Raw genomic sequence first — 20,718 nt, forward strand, 5'->3', positions numbered from 1 at the left:
GTTCTGTGGGAAAAGATTCTGTAAAACTTGTATTCTATTCATTTACATTCCTGTTCATTCTGGGCTTTGAAGTCCAGGAGGCGGTCCTATCAGTGATTGACAGCTCTCTCTGTATGCACAGTTATAGAGCGAGAGGATAGGACCGCCTCCTTGACTTCAAAGTCCAGAATGAGCATAGATATAAATGTATAAATTACAAGGTATACTGAATGTTTTCCCACAAAACTACAATCTGCTCAGCTCCTCCTGCTCTATAATATGCAGCCTGCAGCAATACTTACTATGCACAGATTTGGTGTCATCAGCAGGATGAGCTCCGCTGCCGTTCCGACAGTCAGTTCCAGGGTCCCTGCTGCACTCCATTTCTTGCTGACGTCTTGTCATCGCAGGAAATTGCTAGGAATACCACTCGGTCAGTGACTGGCTGCAGCAATGACCCAGCTCAGCCTATGATTGCCAGAGGGGCATTTTCATCCATTTCCTTTTGTGTCAGCAGGAAGGGCAGGGGCATCAGATTAGCAAGGTGGGCATAAACTTTTTTATTTTTTTAACCATTTGCAGCCTACATTTTCATTGGGCTAGAAAAACCCTTTAACATGACATAATTTTCTCATAGGTTGAATGTTACTTTTCAGAGGAGGTAGGCAACCATTAGGGCTGCCACTACAGGGGCTGCCATTCAGTGTTTTAATCCCTGTAAGGGCTCATGCACATGGCCGTTGCCCCGCCGTATTGCGGCCCGCATACGACGGGTCCGCAATACACTGAGCACCGGCTGTGTGCACCTCACATCACGGATGGGGACCCATTCACTTGAATGGGTCCGCAAACCTGGAGATGCAGTGCGGAAGCACGGATCGGAACCCCACGGAAACACTACGGAGTGCTTCAGTGGTGTTTCTGGCCATGCCTCTGCACAGCAAAAAAGTAGTGCATGCACTAATGTTTTGCGGTGCGGACCATCGGATGCGGTGAATGGGTCCGCGATCCGCATGCTGCTGCCCCACGGTCGGTGCCCGTGCATTGCGGACTGCAGTTGGCGGTCCGCAGCACGGGCCCGGCGAGCACACTGTCGTGTGCATGAGCCCTAAAGCTAATCTGGCTTATTATGCACCAAAACAGCCTCCAGGCTATATGACTGCATTCTACAGAAATTTTAATGGGTTTTCCCATTATACAAACCTATCCCCAATCTTGTCATCTTATGAACACAGCTGAGACCCCCACTGATCCCCCTTCCCCTGAATAAATGGAACGCAGGTTGAGTATGCACACTGCCGTTCTATTCACTATCTATGGGTCTGCTGGCAGTCCTATAGCGCGTGAATGGAGTGGCAGCATACATGCTATTCAGGGGAAGGGGACCTCCCTTCTCATGAACAGTGGGGGATCCCAGTGGTGAGACCTCCAACCAATCTGATGCTTATCTGATAAGTTTGTATTGTGGAAAAAACCCTTTTAGTAAGGAAGGATAACCTTTATGGTAACTGTTATAATGGTCTTAATGTGGCTGTCCACATGTCACACTGTTGTTTTTAGGACCATCATTTTGTGTGGATTAATTTCTTAATGAATTGTTTTAGAGATTGCTGCTCAGTTTTTCTGATAGAGAACCAAATCCCCTCTATTGGAGTAGAGTTCTAAGATACATTTCTGGCTGTCTACAGTCACCACTAGAGGGAGCTGAGGAGCTGATTGCATACTGTGTTATTATTGAGTGTCATGCTTAACCAGCCTGGAGATAGCTCCTACTAGATGTGGCTGATATAAGTGGACTTTTTTTCTTTGTCTACTCAGTATTTCCCAAGAAATAACAGTGCTGAAGCACCTTTTCTCATAGCTTGGTGGTGTGCTGTTCCTCTGTTATTTCTCCTGAAAATGTAAGAATAAATTGGCAACTGGTCGTTACCATTCAATTTTCACAGGGGAGTGTCCCTACAACGTCTAAGGGTATAGCTTGATGGCATGGGTTGGCCACATGCAGCTGGCCACACCATGGGGCTGTACCCTAAAACTGCCAGCACGGATAACACCCAGTTCAGTCATACTTTTCTAGTGGAAATAACAGGGACAGCTGTAAGAAAAAGTGCTCCAGAATTGTATTCATTACAATAGACCGGTCACGAGAGCTGATTTTCTAGATTTTCTAGTTTTCTGTAAGAATCTGCCAGTACTTTGGACCTATTTAGATTAAAATATAAAAAAAATAAGAAATGTTCATTGGTGGACATTCTTTATAACAGTTGTCACCCAGCTTTCCAGGGACAGATATAAACTAATGGCTGACGGGACAGGTGTATTTAAATTAACATATACTTCATGGTTATATTTTTTTAGATTTTAGCAGGAAATTCGGTTTCTTCTCTAAGCAAGTTAGGAACATGGAAACTCCCGTCCACCCTAATCGGAGTGCGATACAACACCCACTTACCCCTTTTATCATTACAACCTTACTTCTACTCCATGAATTCTACGTCTACGATGACGTCTTTTATGCCTGCTGGCAAACTGGAGAGGCAGCTCAGGGGAAGAGTGTAAACTTGTGTGTGGCAGAGACAGGGAGAGAGGATTAATTTTGCACATGAAATGTCAGACTTCCTTGGTGTCAAGCTTTGTCTTCATCTTTGTCCTGCCAGAGAAGCCACCCACTGGCTTCCCTGGCAGCAGATTGATCAGTATCCTGCCAGGCGCATCCCCTCCCTCCCTCTGAGGAATGATGGAAGATTGTTTTTCCTTTCATGCTGCTGAGAATAAATTGAACTGATTGGATCAGGCAATGAAACGTAGTGTTGTCATGATTTAGAAGTCCTGTGCCTATTTCATCAGCATTGAAATGCATGAGAACATCTCCAGAGGAACACTCTGAAACTTTTAGGCCTCTTTCACACGGGCGTCCCGGATTTGCTGCGGATGCGTCGCCTGTGCATTGCGGGAAAACCGCGCGAGTAGGCAAAACTGACTGCAATTGCGTTCCGATGTTCCGTTTTTTCCGCTCGAGTGCAATGCGTTTTGCACGAGCGTGAGAAAAAACTGAATGTGGTACCCAGACCCGAACCCGGACTGAAGTTTGGGTTAGGTGTTCTGTTCATTTTATTATTTTCCCTTATAACATGGTTATAAGGGAAAATAATAGCATTCTTAAAGGGTTTCTGTCACCCTGCAAAACTCATATTTTTTTTTTTGGATAGTTAGATTCCTCATAGTGCGATATAGGAGAATATAATGCTCTTACTTACTTTCATGCGGCCGATTCTTTATAAAACGAACTTTTATAATATGTAAATGAGGGCTCTACCAGCAAGTAGGGCGTCTACTTGCTGGTAGCTGCTGCAGAAATCCGCCCCCTCGCCGTGTTGATTGACAGGGCCAGCCGTGATCTCCTCCTCCGGCCGGCCCTGTCAGTAATTCAAAAATCGCGCGCCTCGCGTCATTCGGCGCAGGCGCTCTGAGATGAGGAGGCTCGTCTCCTCAGAACTCCCTCAGTGCACCTGCGCCGATGACGTCTTCTCTTTCAGTGATGTCATCGGCGCAGGCGCACTGAGGGAGTGCTGAGGATACGAGCCTCCTCATCTCAGAGCGCCTGCGCCGAATGACGCGAGGCGCGCGATTTTTGAATTACTGACAGGGCCGGCCGGAGGAGGAGATCACGGCTGGCCCTGTCAATCAACACGGCGAGGGGGCGGATTTCTGCAGCAGCTACCAGCAAGTAGACGCCCTACTTGCTGGTAGAGCCCGAATTTACATATTATAAAAGTTCGTTTTATAAAGAATCGGCCGCATGAATGTAAGTAAGAGCATTATATTCTGCTATATCGCACTATGGACAATCTAACTATCAAAAAAAAAAAAAATGAGTTTTGCAGGGTGACAGAAACCCTTTAATACAGAATGCTTACTAAAATGTGGCTTGAGGGGTTAAAAAAAAAAAAAATTAACTCACCTCATCCTCTTGTTCGCGGAGTCGGCATCGTCTTCTTTCTTCGCCTTAGGCCCCTTTCACACGGGCGAGTATTCCGCGCGGGTGCAATGCGTGAGTTGAACACATTGCACCCGCACTGAATCCTGACCCATTCATTTCTATGGGGCTGTGCAGATGAGCGGTGATTTTCACGCATCACTTGTGCGTTGCGTGAAAATCGCAGCAAGCTCTATATTGTGCGTTTTTCACGCAACGCAGGCCCAATAGAAGTGAATGGGGCGCGTGAAAATCGCAAGCATCCGCAAGCAAGTGCGGATGCGGTGCGATTTTCACGCATGGTTGCTAGGTGACAATCGGGCTGGGGACCCGATCTGTATTATTTTCCCTTATAACATGGTTATAAGGGAAAATAATAGTAATAGTAAAATAGTGATGGAGGGGTTAAAAAAAATATATTTAACTCACCGAGTCCACTTGATCGCGTAGTTTTGCGATCTCTGTCTTCTTCTGTAATGTTGAGCTGCCGGCTAAGGACTTGTGGTGACGTCACATCACTTGATCCAATCACATGGTCCCTCACCATGGTGATGAACCATGTGATGAGCACAGTGACGTCATCAAAGGTCCTATTCCTGTGCACAGCAAAGAAGAAGACAGAAGAGATGCCGGCTGCGCAATCAAGTGGATTAAGGTGAGTTAAATTATATATTTATTTTTTTTAACCCCTCCAGCCCTATTGTACTATGCATTCTGTATTAAGAATGCTATTATTTTACCTTATAACCATGTTATAAGGGAAAATAATACAATCTACAGAACACCTAACCCAAACCCGAACTTCAGTGAAGAAGTTCGGGTTTGGGCACCAAACATGCCGATTTTTCTCACGCGCGTGCAAAATGCATTACAATGTTTTGCACTTGCGCGGAAAAAAATCACGCATTTTCCCGCAACGCACCCGCATCTTATCCGGGCAAAAAACATGACGCCCGTGTGAAAGAGGCCTTACAGTTCTGGAATGTATTGGATAACACTGGCATAATGCTGCCAGTGGTATCCAATACATTCCAGAACTGTAAGGGTTACATAGCATTATAAATCAATATAATGCTATGTGAATCAGTGCTGGGAGGTCAGGCCGGGTGCTGCGATGCGGACTCACTGCGGGAGGAACGCTCATCTGCAAGGGGCCTTAGTGTCTTATTTTTTATATTTTTTGCCTACTGTATGTGTTTATTTTACAAAACAAACGTGTACATGGTGTTTTTCATAAGAATAAGACATGTTTTATTTTTTTCCGGGGCCACGAAACTGACTTACTTGCAGCTCCATTGAGATGAATAGGTCCACATCCAATCCGCAAAAAAAAAAGTGGATGCGGACCAAAACTATGGCCGTGTGACAGAGGCCTCAGGGTGCTTTCACACACTCAGGTTTTTCTCTGGCATTTTTCTGCACTTTAGGCCTCATGCACAAGACCTTTCAGTTTTTTGTGGTCCGACAAACTGCGTATCCGCAAAAAACTGAATCCGCCCGTGTGCCTTCCGCAACTTGCGGAACGGAAAGGGCGGCCCGTTGTAGAAATGCCTATTCTTGTCAGCAAAACGAACAAGAATCCGACATGCTATATTTTTTTTGCGGGGCCACGGAACGGAGCAACGGATGCGGACAGCACACGGAGTGCTGTCCGCATCTTTTGCGGCCCCATTGAAGTGAATGGGTCCGCACCCGAGCCGCAAAAAATGCGGCTCGGATGCGGACCACAACAACGGTCGTGTGCAAGAGGCCTTAGGGGTGTTTTGGTAGCATGTTTTTATTGTATAAACCCCACCACCAGATGTAAGCAAAAGGTCAATGGGAAATATGAAATATGTCTTTCTTGCTTCTTTTGTAAAACGCTGCATTTTTCCGATACTTTTTCTATAGGAAATAACACCATGAAGAAAACTAGTGATTAGTGTTGAGTGAACGTCTGTTTTTTTAAGTTCGGCATACAAGATTCGGGTTATCTAAGAATTCTGTTATGGATTCTGCTACCACGGACCATAAATTATGGTTCATGGTAGTGGAGTCCGAACCTTGTACGCTGAACTTGAAAACAGACGTTCACTCAACACTAATCACTACTTTAACACTTGCGGTAGCCTTTTCTGACCGGCCCGGTAGCCTTTTGGGACCAGCCTGCCGTATCCGTGCTACCGCTAGTCCACCGTACCACCAGAAGTCCGCTCCGGTGCCATTCACTATAATGCGGTTTTTGACCGGCCGCCTCTCGGCTTGTTTGCCGTGCTACGGCTGGAACTCTGGCCCGCCCCCATTATAGAGAATGGCAACGGAGCGGACTTCCGGTGGCACGGTGGACTAGCGGTAGCATGGATCCGGCAGGCTGTTCCACCGCCGGAACAGCCTGTCGGAAAAGGCTACCGCAAGTGTGAGAGTAGTCCAAGACACACAAAGGCTCAGATTTCCCAATCCTATAGACGGGGTGACCTGAGGCTGCAAATGCCGGCTGTTGGCCGAACAAAAAAAAAGTTGCATGCAACAAGTGAAACCTGGCATTTATGCCGGAAATTGGCTGGATCACCACCAGACCTCATTGCAGTCAGTGGGGATCCAGCAGTGCAGTAGACGATATGGCAACGCCGGATCCTGTGAGATCTGACAGGCTCCTCTGTGCAGGAACCGCCTGCCGGATCTCCTAACGGAAATGTCAACATAGCCTTAGACAGGTTGTCTACACCTACACCAGATCTATCACAGGGCCTCAGGCTGGATGATAAATGTGCTGCAGGGATAGACACTTTAGGGCTCATGCACACAAACGTATTTTCTTTCCATGCCCATTCATTTTTTTTTTTTGCGGACCGTATACGGAACCATTCATTTCAATGGGTCCGCAAAAAAACATAAGTTACTCCGTGTGCATTCAGGTTCCGTATTTCCGTTATGCAAAAAAATAGAACATGTCCTTTTATTGTCCACATTACGGACAAGGATAGGACTGTTCTATCAGGGGCCAGCTGTTCTGGAAAATACGGGATGCACACGGACGTCATGTGTATTTGTTGCGGATCCATTTTTTGCAGACTGCAAAATACAAACAGTCGTGTGCGTGAGGCCTTACTCTGACTCTATACCAACTACTGGTTGGCTTGAGACAGATTTTTATGACAGAATTGTGGCGCAAGTTTGGTGCAAAATGGTGTATCTGAGGCCCTACCCTTTTCTGTTATTCCCGCCCGATCAAACATGGCAGAAGAAAATGTACAAACTCTAGATGGGCCACTTTTTAGGTGGATTTTTGGCACAAAAATATTGAGTGGCTGGGTGCAACAAAAAAAAAAAGTCTGAAAAAAATATTTAAAAAAAACACCAGCTCAGGTAAACAAAGGCCCCATTTATGTATGGAAGGACCAGAGCAACTCTGGAGTCCCGTTGTTTTTTGTGTGAGGGCAAAAAATATTGTTTCCACCACTAGGGGGGGGAGGGGCTTACTGGATATGAACGGATCTGTACAAAACCTTATTGAGGAGCTCCCCCTAGTGGTGGCTGTAGGCAAACAGCATATGATCCTGTGTTTCTTATGGCTGTCTGAGGGGAAGCAGGGGAGAGAGTACTGGGTCTGAGCTCCTACACAAGACTGGCCCTTATTCACATTGAACGTTACATTGCAGTTATCTTCCCTGCCTCAGTGACCTTTCCAGACGTATACGCTTGTAAAACCCCCGTTCAAAACGCTGCTAGGTATATTTAGAAAATCCTATATTATTTCTGTGACCCTCTCAGTTAACCCCTGACGTCCCCAGTCTGGTGCGCTGAGCGCTCACTATTATCGCGGCCAGCCTACCATAGAGATGTGACCGTCCCGCCAGAGCGCCGACAAACTCGATGCTCTCCCTGTAGTCACTACAGCTCTATGACGCTTCCGCTTCCGGCATCTGGGAAAAGCCAGGATGGCTACTGGTGGCGCGGAGGCTCGCACGGGCGATGTGGAGGAGGACGCCTCTCAGTTACTCTTCCCGAAAGGTGAGCGCCTAGTGATGATACCGGGGGAGTGCTGTCCTCCTGACTGTGTTTGGGTTTACTAGTCGGAATGAGTGTGGTGTGCGACATATTCTCAGAGCACCTTGCTGCAGGGGGATTTGGCGCACACCTCTGGCTTGTACCTGCACCTGTTATTGTACAGCCATAAGGGCTCCCACTCCTATTCCAGATCACTGTGTGTATTCTGTCACTGAGGAGCTCCAGTACTGGTGAATGTGACTGGTCCACTGTTATCAGCCAGTGCAGGCTGTGCCCCTCAGCATTACCCCACCCCCCATGATCACTGCTGATGACTGGTCCCACAGTGTTCGGTGTATTATACCGTACTGGTCACAGGTGGTATCACCAGATGTGGCTGAATGCATGATGGGTGGTGGTGACCCCCGTCTGTGTCACCCTCATGTAGGCCATGTGCCGATTGCGTCAGAGTCTTATGGTCCATATACACACACAATGATTCTTCAGGCAATTACCGTGAATGAACCAAACCTTCCTGATAATTGCCCGATCTTTGAGCAGAGAGCTGCCTTTATATCCAGCAGTCACCTGCACGCCGATTAATGATGGCTGCTGCAGTCTCTCGTCCTCGTTTACATAGGACAATCTTCTGCACTGATCTTATAACGCTGGCTTTCAGCTGGACAAAAACGTTATAAATGGCGAGAAATTGAAATGAAGCATGTTAGAAGGTTGCACAGCTCTTAATTTAGCTCTATTTACATAAGGCTGGAGCATCCCTTTAACAGTAGACGTGGACTTACTATTTTTGTGCAGAGTTTGAGATCGCTGAGACGCTGCTGAATTCGGAGGTGCACATGTTGCTGGAGCACAGAAAACAACAGAATGAAAGCGCAGAAGAGGAACAGGAGTTATCTGAAGTCTTCATGAAGACGCTGAACTACACAGCCAGGTTCAGCCGCTTCAAGAACAGAGAAACAATCGCCAGTGTCAGAAGGTACCCCCATCACTAGACCTATAAAAGAGCTGTACATTACTGCTGCATCCAGACGACCTGTACATTCATATCTCTCAGTGCATATGCCATAAAAGTCCCAGATGGGAATACGGACCTTTCACCAGAATAAAACATCTAAACTAACTATACAGACATGGAGAGCAGCGCCCAGGGATCTCCCTGCACTTACTGTTATCCCCGGGTGCCGCTCCGTTCTCCTGGTATAGCCTTCGGTATCTTTATAGTTAGGCTCCACCCAGGGGAACCTGCCGGCGTCTCCTTCTCCCAGGCTTTAGCGCTGGCCAATCGCAGCACTCAGCTCATAGCCTGAGAGGTGTTTTTTTTTCTCTCAGGCTATGAGCTGAGCGCTGCAATTGGCCAGCGCTACAGCATAGGAGAAAGAGACGCCGGCAGGTTCCCCTGAGTGGAGCCTAACTACGAACATACCGGAGGCTATAACCGGAGAACGGAGCGGCGCCCGGGGATAACAGTAAGTGCAGGGAGATCCCTGGGCGCCGCTCTCCATGTCTGTATACTTAGTTTAGATGTTTTATTCTGGTGAAAGGTCCTCTTTAAGGGTGTTTTCTGGAAATGATATGCACTCCAAAATGTTGGCTTCAGAAAGTTGCAAAATAGTACTTTATCACTTTTGGCAGATTTATGCAAAAGGTTTGCAACATTTTGTTTTTTTTGCACCGTTCACTTCAGTTTTGAAAATGGATTGGAAGTTCCCTGTGTCAATTAGATGTATACAGGTTTTTACAAAGTCGCCAAAATTGTTGCAACCTTACTCTAGTAAAGGAGTGCCATCTCAAGACATAAGTGTTAGACTTAGGCCCATGCACACGACCGTTGTGTGTTTTGCGATCCGCAAATTGCGGATTCGCAAAACACTGGCGTCCACGTGCGTTCCGCAATTTGCGGAACGGCACGGACAGCCATTGATATAACTGTCTATTCTTGTCCGCAAAACGGACAAGAATAGGACAGGTTATATTTTTTTTGCGGACCACGGAAAGGAGCAACGGATGCGGACAGCACACGGAGTGCCGTCCGCATCTTTTGCGGCCCTATTGAAATGAATGGATCCGCATCCAAAACTGCGGCTTGGATGCGGACCAAAACAACGGTCGTGTGCATGAGGATATGTTTAGACATTTCCTATCAGTGACAGCTCTCTGTATGCACAGTCATAGAGGGGAGGATGTCAATCACTGATAGTGGACTTCAAAGCCCCAAATGAGCTGGCATTTAAATGTATAAAATACTAGTTATCTAGAATTTTTTTCCCATGAAACTATACATCAGTCTTCTCAGCTCCTCCTGCTCTATAACATGCTGCCTGTTGCTTACATTGCATTTTCAGCAGTAAAATCAGCTTTAGGGTCCATTCACACGTCCGCAATTCTGTTCCGCATTTTGCGGAACGGAATTGCGGACCCATTCATTTCTCTGGGGCAACACAATGTGCGGCCCGATTCCGGAATGCGGACCCGCACTTCCTGGTCTGCATTTCCGTTCCTGAAAAAAATAGAACATGTCCTATTCTTGTTCGCAATTATAGACAAGAATAGTCCTATTAGTGCCGGCGATGTGCGGTCTGCAAAATGCGGAACGCACATTGCCGGTGTCCATGTTTTGTGGATCCGCAAAACACACACGGATGTGTGACTGGATCCTTAAAGGGAGTCTGTCATCAAAGTTTCACCTTTTTTAACCCTTCCCATAGCTTTCTAGCAGCCTTACCGTTAATAAAAACGTTACCTTTATGAGCAATCCTGGACTTATAAAACCGGCAAAAAACAACTTAGTAGCATATGCATCTACTTACTTCTTGTTTCGCCGAGATCCCGCGCCTGCGCACTCAGTCTGTTGGCCGGCGCATGCGCACTGTGATGCCCATTACTTGCACGGCATCACAGTAATTAATGCGCATGCGCCGGCTTCGCGCCGTCCGACGGACTGAGTGCGCAGGCGCGGGATCTCGGTGAAACAAGAAGTAAGTAGATCGGCGGGCAGAGGGAAAGAATGGGCGGGGGGAAGCGACGATAAGGCTGAGCTAGCTGGGCACCTACGAGGGTAACGCCGCCCCTGGGCACTTGCAAGCCCTCATTTGCATATGCTACTAAGTTGTTTTTCGCCGGTTTTATAAGTCCAGGATTGCTCATAAAGGTAACGTTTTTTCTTAACTGTAAGGCTGCTACAAAGCTATGGGAAGGGTTTAAAAGGTGAAACTTTGATGACAGACTCCCTTTAAGCTACCCGCACACAAGTGCAGGTTTCAAAACAGAAAATCTGCATAGTTTTTAGTGCACAAAAAAAAACCTGCATGTGTTACTTGCTGTTTTGGATGCGGATTTGATGTGGTTTTCTTGCAGATCTCATCCTTACATGGAAAAGGGTTAAATTTGCACAAAGAATTGGCATGCTGCACGCAGGAAAAAAAGCAAAGTGTACATGAGGTTTATCTAATCGTTCACTTTGCTAGTACTGTATTACGCTATAGTTTTTCAGGAAAAATCATGCATAATCTGCAACGTGCTTTATGCTGGCCAGTGTATCTGGTAAGGTAGGGCTCAAATTAAAAATATACTTTTGTGTCTGATCTTATACTGCAGTCCACAGAAAAAGTGCTTTTTAAATATGCTAGTTAGCTGTAAAGTGCAACAAGGGCCTCTTGGTGCACCATAAGGCCTCTTTTTCACACGAGCGAGTTTTCCATGCGGGTGCGATGCGTGAAGAGAACGCATAGCACCCGCACTGAATCCTGTTCTGCTTTGCGTGAAAAACGCAGCATGTTCAATATTCTGTGTTTTTCACGCAGCCCTGGTCCCGTAGAAGTGAATGGGGCTTCAGTGAAAAACGCATTGTATCCGGAAGCAAGTGCGGGTGCGATGCGTTTATCACTGATGGTTGCTAAGAGTTGTTGTTTGTAAACCTTCCGTTTTTTTTTATCACGCGCGTGAAAAACGCATCAAAACGCATTCCACCCGCGCGGAAAATACTGAACGCATATTGCAGACAAAACTGAGTGAACTTGCTTGCAAAATGGTGCGAGTTTTACTGAACGCATCCGGATATCCAGCGTTGTCACATTGAATAGAAGACACAGTTATTAAAGGAGTTGTCTGGGTTTTTACTATTAATGACCTATTCTCAGGATAGGTCATAAATCAGCTGTAGGAGGAGACGGCGCCGTCTCCCGTCTCTTCCTGTTCACTGCTGCTGTCTATGGTCTTTGTCAGACCCCCGCCGCCGATCTGATATTGATGACCTATCCGGAGGATAGATTATCAGTAGTAAAAACTCGGACAACCCCTTTAATACAGTGACATAGTGTGATGGGCTGTACACAATACATACATCAGTCTATATACTAGAGTCAATATTCTGTAACAATATATATATAACCTTGCATTCTGGAGCAGTCCAGAATCCTCAGATGTCGGCCTATGTTTTTTCAGACACCCTGACGTGGTCAGTTTTATAGGATTGGATCAGGAGATAATCTATCCATGTCCGTTATATGGCGGCATACTTATAGCAAAATATTTCCAGCTCACCTGCTCCACTCCATAGGCGTGCAAGGAACCCCGGATCTGGGAGACACTTTCTTGAAAAAACAGAAAAATCCAGCACACGCACTACGGATAAAATCCAATCTCTTTATTATAATCCTTTAAAATTCCATGAGCTGAACTGAAAGCTTTACAGTCTTTCTGATCAGCTCATGGAATTTTAAAGGCTTATAATAAAGAGATTGGATTTTATCCGTAGTGCGTGTGCTGGATTTTTCCGTTTTTTCAAGAGAATGGCAGCATACTGTAGTAGTGATGTGACATGGCGGTATATACTGACACTTCTTGTCTTCTCACAGCCTGCTTTTACAGAAGAAGCTCCACAGGTTCGAGTTGGCTTGTTTAGCAAACCTGTGCCCCGAAACAGCAGATGAGGCAAAAGCTTTAATTCCCAGGTATGTGGACAGTCTGTTATTAGAATTCCTCAGTGACCAGACCCTGTTATGTTTTATTACCCCATTGTTAGTAAGTTTGTAGTTAAAATGCCTCTCCATCCATCTTTCCCATAAGTAGAACTATAGGCAGGCCACTTGTATTCACTGTAGTTCAGGACCTGCCCCTACTTTCTTCCAGATTTACTTCCCAGGTGTAGTCAGAGCTTTGTATTATCTGAGGGGGTCTTCATGTCCTGTTCTATGAACTGCATTGTATCAGGACCGTGCTCTGTATGTAGGAAATATTGGCCATGTGTAGTGTCAAGGCAGCACATGATATACTGCACCATTGAGGGGTGGCTGGCAGCAATCTATATGTAATAGACACAATATAGAATACTGTGTGGGCCACAAACCTGGCGGACCTGCCAGTATGTCTCAATCTACTGGTTAACCTTCTATAGAAAAAATGAATATATAATAAAAGTAGAGATAATATACAGTGAAACTTCTCCGGAAGGCAACCACTTTGAGAAAACCACACCCTTACACAGACCAGCTTTCCTGTGACAAAGTTTCAGTTCCATCACTTTAAGAAGACCATCCACTAGAAGACCACTTTTCTATGCAAATTTACTCTATACAAAGTTTTATTCTCCCAGTATCTTCTGTATCTTCCCCCCTAGTGTTGAGTACCAGTTTTAAAGTGGTTTTCCACTTAAAAAAATCAACTACCAAAGTTATTCAACGAAGTCTTGCGCGACTTCGCAAATAACTTACTTTGCCTGATCGTAGTCCGTACTTTTTAATGCTGTACAGAAACGGATCCCCGCACAGCATTAATCTGAAGCATCCAAAGCTCGCTTTACTCATCACTACCCGGACAACCTACGGTAGACAAATCAGTATGCAGATTATACTAAAACATGACGTCCAATGCACAATGTAAAGCAACAATACCCAGGATGTAAAAACTGGCATCCAGGTCCTAGTGAGCACACAAGTCAAGCCCCACGCGTATCGCTGGGAAAACCAGCTTCCTCAGGGGTCTCGAATTGTAGACTGTGGTTGAAGTGACATATGTATGTATGAAGTCAAATATAACACATAATAATCGCTTGTATACAGATGGATATAATGTTTACAATTGGAGACCCCTTAGGAAGCTGGGACTTGCCTTGTGCTCACTAGGACCTGAATGCCTATTTTCAAATCATAGATATTGTTTTCCATTGTGCATTGGACGTCATGTTTTAGTATAATCTGCATACTGATTTGTCTATTGTGGCATTCAGGATTGTCCTTATTTTTACCCATTTATGTAAGGACATATCCAGTCCTTACAAAAGGATTCTATTGTGTACAATATTTTAATGTTGTGGTGCTAAATAAAGATTGACATATGTTGTACATATTGATGTGCAGCTTTTTGTATAGTCCTGGATTTCTTAAAGCAGCATTCAGATGAAAGGAACAGATTTTTAGTTAGACATTTTCTGCAATAAAATCTACCGCATGTGAAGGCACCTTAATAATCCTTCCTCCCTTCTTATGCTGCGTTTGTTTTTTTTCCCTCCAGTCTTGAAGGCCGTTTTGAAGAAGAGGAGCTCCAGCAAATATTAGATGACATTCAGACAAAGAGAAGCTTTCAGTACTAAAGAAGTCCTCATCATCCGCCATGTTCCCAGCTCCACCAGCACTGGATTGCAGATATCATCTGTATCTCATTTTTCAGCAGAGACTCCTCATTCGTTGTGTATTTTATTATTTTCTATAGTGTTCAACCTTTAACAGATATTTTTAACAAATTGTTTTTGTAATGCTGAATTATCTCAGCGATTCGTTACCTGCTCCTTGACACATTGCAGTCCTGCTACTGACCTATGTAGTAGTTTTCTCCTGTTTATCATTGTGTAAATTTCTTTAATTTAAAGCAAGAAGGAGTTTGTGCATAAATATGAATTGTTTGTGAATTTTATTTTTAAGATAGATTAAAAATTGCTACCATTCTCAGCAGTAAGATGGCTGTGTGTTGAGATACATTTATGATGCAGTTTGACTTACACAAGCCATATATCTATCCATGTGGATGTGCCCTAAATGTTTTTACCAGTGAAATAAAGCAGGACAATTTTGACAAAAGCATACCAGATATGCTGGGGGAAAAAATCAGCTTACCCTAAAAATTGCAGTCATGTTATCCTGGACAGGATTTCTGTGATTTAAAGAAAAAAAAGTCTTTTTCACACTTTCTATAGTTGTATCAATTGCCTAAAAACAGTCTTGGCCTACATGCACACGAACGTTTGTGTTTTGCGGTCCGCAAATTGCGGATCCGGAAAAAAATAAACGGATGAACGTCTGTATGGCATCCTTTTTTTTTTTGTGGATCTGTTGTAATAATGCCTATCCTTGTCCGCAAAACGGACAAGAAGAGGACATGTTTGATTTATTTATTTATTTTTGCGGGGCTACGGAATGGAGAAACGGATGCAGACAGCACACGGAGTGCTGTCCGCATCTTTTGTGGCCCTATTGAAGTGAATGGGTCCGCACCCGAGCCGCAAAATATGCGGCTCGGATGCGGAACCAAACCACGTTCGTGTGCATGTAGGCTTAAAGGGGCTGCACATGATTAAAAGGGTTGTCTGAGATTTTAACTGATGACCTATCTGGATACACCCAGGACCCCTGCTGATCAGCTGTTCGAAAAGGCATCGTCACTCGGTAGCATCATGGCCTTCCCTCAGCTCACTGCACAGCTTGTACCTTGTGTAACGCCTGTGCTTTACTTCAGTGGGGCTGAGCTGCGCCTAGGGCATGTGACCAATGAATGTGATGTCATGTGGCCTAAGAAAAGCTACGAGAAGTCTCAAACACCTGATTAGCTGGGGTTCCAGGTGTATAACCCAGATGATAGGTCATCAATTCAAAAATCTTGGAAAACCCCTTTTTAAAAAACATGGCTACTTTCATCCAAGCGCCACAGCTGTCCACCACACAAAAGGAAAGGACAGGAGTGGCACGGTTTCTGGAGGACAATGGTCATGGTACATCCTCTCTAGGTGTTTGAGCAATAAAGATTGTTTTGTTAAATGGCTTACATCTTCCATAACTGATGGATAACCATTTCTATACAAACAGTTCTGTATGTTTTTAGTGTACGTTTTTTTTTTTTTTTTTCCTCCCCTTCGCCCATGACAGAACCACGAGTGAGGATCCGTCCCCACAGACAGGAAACCTGCAGAATAAAAGGGCAGACACTCTCCTCTCTATTCTGTGTGGTTTCCAGTCTCTGGGGAAGCCTGCAGTTTTTCTTTCAGGTTCCTTCCCTCTGATGGTGCTGCTACGCTGACCCCTATGGTGGGCTTGAGTTCTCCCCCAACATACCTGCTGTCCCTGGGATATAATGCGGAATAAGTTGGTGCGCTAAAAGAGACAGGTAGAGGCACAGCAAAACTCCTGAGGGAGTGCTTTGTATGCTGGAGCATGGAGTGCCTGGCGGCATCGCTGATGCGCTATAGGCACGGACTTCCGGACCCCAGGGGGAGGGTGGAGGAGCTTCCGGCAAGGAGTTAGGCCAGGGAGAGCGGCATGTGTCATGTGGTTCGGCATCGGGTGTGACGTCATCAAAGAGCGCCTATGAGAAGGGCGCGCTGTGAACGGAAAGCAGACGTCCTAAGAAGCGCTCTGGTGGCCAGAAACGGGAGAAGCATGGAGAAGGATAAGCACATTGAGGAGTCTGCAGTCCCTCCAGACTTGGTACCTCTGAGGGGTGATTGCTCTGGGCATAATGTGCTTCTCTTTGCGGATACACTTATACTAATGTATTACAGACAAAACCTAGCAAGGTGGTGGCTAAAAGAAAGAATAAAGAATGTGTTCTTTGTAAAACTGAGTTGTCATCTGAATGGGATAAGAGGATGTGTCAGTCCTATATTGATAAAACGGTGGCTGAGGAATCGCCATCATTTTATAAATGGCTTCAAGCACTAGTCAGATCGGAAGTAAATTCTACTTATCATCTAAAAAAGAATCTAAAGTGAGAAGACTTAATACGGTACAGGAGCATATTTCATTTGATGAAGATGAGATACACTCCTTTATATGGGAATTCTAATGATTCATCCCTATCTTCCTCTGAAGAAGGTGAAATCAGTGGAAGGCCACGTTTCCCTATAGAAGACGCAGAAAAACTCCTAAAAGCCATACGTTCAACTATGGGCATTGAAGATACCAGGGAACCCAGGTCCATCCAAGATATTATGTTTAGGGGGCTAGAATCCAGACAGCACAGCACCTTCCCGGTTCATAAAAATGTATTAGCCTTAAGGGAGAATGGAAGAAACCTAACAGAAAAGTTTTATATCTAAAAATCTCAAGCGTAAATATCCCTTTAAAGAGGAAGATTGTGCCACATGGGATAAAGCACCCAGAATAGATGTAGCCATCTCTAAAGTATCCAGAAAGACGGCTCTTCCCTTTGATGATATGGGTATATTAAAGGGAGAATATGAGGCATCTGCTTCTTCATTCAGAGAGAGTACAGCTTCTACATGTACGGCCCGGTCTCTTGTAGTCTGGCTCTCTGAACTAGAAAATCTATTGAAAAACAGATGTATCAGGGAAGAGATTTTAGCATCCTTGCCAACTATAAAAAAAGCAGCTGACTTCTTGGCGGACGCCTCAGCTGATTCTGTTAGACTGGTGGCCAGATCTGCCGCTTTGTCTAACTCTGCCCATAGAGCACTCTGGCTAAAAATTGGGTTGGCAATTTCCCTTCAAAAAATAAGCTATGTGGTGTCCCTTGTGAAGGGGAGTACCTTTTTGGACCAACTCTGGATGACTTATTAGATAAAGCTGCCGATAAAAAGAGAAAATTTGCGGGGTTTCAGAGTTCCTTCTCCTCCAAAAATAGGTTTAACTGTCCCTTTAGGAATAATCAAGATGGAGACAAAAAATCCAGAGAGGAAAGATTTCGGAACCAAAGGAGAGGTAGAAATTACTTTTTCAACCAGTCCTTTGGAGACAAAAAGAAACAGGATCAGCAATGACGCCAGAAGTCAGATGGGGGGCAGATTAAAAATAAATTTCCCCGCCTTGTCCCAGATTTCTTCAAGTTCGTGGATACTAGATACCATTCACAACAGGTTAAAACTAGAATTTTGTCTGGCCCCACCGGTAACATTCTTAACTGCAAAAAATCAGTCCTCCGCTCTAGGAAATTCTGCCATGGAAAACGAGGTGCTAAAATTAGTCAGAAAATTAGATTAGGTGCCAGTAGCAAGGGCGTAAGAAGGCGAGTTTTACTCGACCCTGTTTTTAGAGAAAAAAATGGATGGGTCTTTCAGGACAATATTAAACCTAAAGAAATTGAACCGGTTCCTTCAGATAAAAAAAGTTCAAAATGGAAACTATAGAATCAGCCATAAACCTTCTTCCTCCTCACTGTTTGATGGCGGTACTCGATCTCAAAGATGCATATTATCACGTTCCAATCAAAAATTCCTAAGGGTCGCAGTGAGAATAGGTGGTCAGTTATGACATTTTCAGTTTCAGGCTCTCCCATTTGGCCTGTCCATGGCTCCGAGAGTATTTACAAAAATAATTGCCGAAATGGCAGCTCATATAAGGGAGAAATTCTTTCTCTTCATACCATATCTGGATGATTTTCTGATAGTAGGGGGAACAGAAGAAGCCTGCAGAGCAGCAGTGTCAGAAATTCGGAACAAATTGGGCTGGATTTTAAATCTGGAAAAGTCTAGACCATATCCCACCAGAAGACAGTCTTTTCTGGGACTGATATTAGATTGTTTTCTGCCACAGGAAAAAGTAATCCTTAGGTCTCATGCACAAGGCCGTTGTTTTGGTCTGCATTCACTTCAATGGGGCCGCAAAAGATGCGGACAGCACTCCATGTGCTGTCCACATCCGTTGCTCTGTTCCGTGGTCCGCAAAAAAAATATAACCTGTCCTATCCTTGTCCGTGTTTTGCGGACAAGAATAGGCAGTTATATTAAATGATGTTTGTGCTGTTCCGCAAATTGCGGAACGCACACGGACGCCAGCTGTGTTTTGCGGATTCGAGATTTGCAGACTGCAAAACAAACAAACGGTTGTGTGCATGTAGCCTTATCCAGAAGAAAGTCAAGGATCTGATCAGAAACCCGGTAATCACAATGAGGAAGGGAATGTCAATTCTGGGGTCCCTCACATCATGCATTCTGGCAGTAAGATGGGCGCAACTCCACTCAAGGGGTCTCCAGTGGGAAATCCTGTCATTCTGGGAGAAGAATGACTCCTTAGATGCAAATATAAGAATATCGAACCGCACTCTCCAGAGCTTGACGTGGTGGTTGGAGAGGAAGAATCTGATTCAGGGAGTCCCATGGAAACTGGAAGACCTGATATGTTTAACTACAGATGCAAGCCCCTGGGGGTGGGGTGCTCACATTCATGAAATCTCCCTTCAGGGTCGTGGGGGAAATATCCAGGAAAGGGGATCCTCCAACCTAAAAGAGCTAAGTGCTGTACGCCTAGCAATTAGTTCTGTCCTTCCAAGAATAAGAGGAAAAGATCTCAGGAATATGACGGACAACAAAACAGTAGTCTCGTATCTGAACAAGCAGGGGGAGCACAAGATGCAAAATTCTAAGGCAGGAAGCCCAGAGAATCCTCTTATTGGCAGAGAAAGAGTGTGCATCTATCCCAGAAGTACATATCAGAGGCGTGGAAAATGTAAAGGCAGACTTTCTGAGTCGCCATTTTTTCTCTCAGGGCGAATGGACTCTAGACCAATCCATTTTCAAGAAAATAACGGCCCTCTGGGGACAGTCAGACATCGACTTTTTTGCTACTTACCAGAACAGGAAGGTCCAGAGATTCTTCTCCCTAAATCCGGCAGGATCCCCTTGTGGGATAGATGCTTAGCTCAGTTATATATTGCTGCCCATCAGATTTACAGTCCTATATATTTTTTTTTTCATAACTTGGACAACCCCTTTAAATTTACTATCAATACCAGTAGAACAACAGTTCAATTTTTAGACTTCGAAATCATGGTTGAGGACGGATCTTTGTATACAAAGACCTATTTTAAGCCCACTGATAGATGAGTAGTTGTCATCATAAACCATGGGTGGATAATATACCCAAAGGTCAATTTCGGAGGATCAAAAGGAACTGTACAAGATTGAAGGATTATAAAGAACAGAGTGGAGTGATTCAGCAACGTTTTAAAGGGGTTCTGCAGTTTTTTAAACTGATGATCTATCCTCTGGATAGATCATCAGCATCTGATCAGCGGGGGTCGGACACCCGGGACCCCCGCCGATCAGCTGTACAAAATTGTTTTGTGGGTAGGGCTTTGAGAAAATTAAAAGTGAGAGTTGGGGAAGATATTCGTAATATAAAAAAAGTATTAGAAACCCATAGCGTGTCAGCTCATTTAAAAAATTATCACCAGGGAATCCAGCAGGCTTGAAGTTCATAGGTGGTGAGCTTGTACGTAATACATGGCGGTGAAGGGGGGGGATCCGGTGGAGCATATTAATAGGAAGGAGGTGGAGTGGATATACAAAATGTGCACTCTGCAACCCACTGGTATGAATATTGAGTGGGGTGTGAAAGCAGTGTCTATGTATTAACCCTCTCCACAGTATTCACATATGGTGACGGCAGGGGCGTAACGATCGCGGTCGCAGAGGGTGCGCCGCGATCGGGTCCGGAGGGGGCCTGCTGCACTCACGTGTAATGGGAGCGCTCTGACGGGTCCGGCATAAAGTACAGTGAGAATGCCGGGCCCCGTCAGAGCGCTCTTCAAACATGAGGGGGCGCCGGGCTGTTTGT

The 20,718-nt window shown here is 45.1% G+C and overlaps 1 protein-coding gene across 1 annotated transcript; it reads left to right on the forward strand.

The window, feature by feature from the left end:
- The first annotated feature begins 7,808 nt into the window (after positions 1 to 7,808).
- Positions 7,809 to 15,104, forward strand: POLR2D (RNA polymerase II subunit D). Its single transcript, XM_040427987.1, has 4 exons — positions 7,809 to 7,945; positions 8,738 to 8,918; positions 12,796 to 12,891; positions 14,450 to 15,104. Exons 1-4 carry the CDS (start codon positions 7,873 to 7,875, stop codon positions 14,526 to 14,528), a joined length of 429 nt encoding a protein of 142 aa, XP_040283921.1. The 5' UTR covers positions 7,809 to 7,872; the 3' UTR covers positions 14,529 to 15,104.
- The last annotated feature ends 5,614 nt before the right edge of the window (positions 15,105 to 20,718 follow it).

This window comes from Bufo bufo, chromosome 4 (genome assembly GCF_905171765.1).
Source record: "Bufo bufo chromosome 4, aBufBuf1.1, whole genome shotgun sequence".
NCBI classification, from domain to species: domain Eukaryota; kingdom Metazoa; phylum Chordata; class Amphibia; order Anura; family Bufonidae; genus Bufo; species Bufo bufo.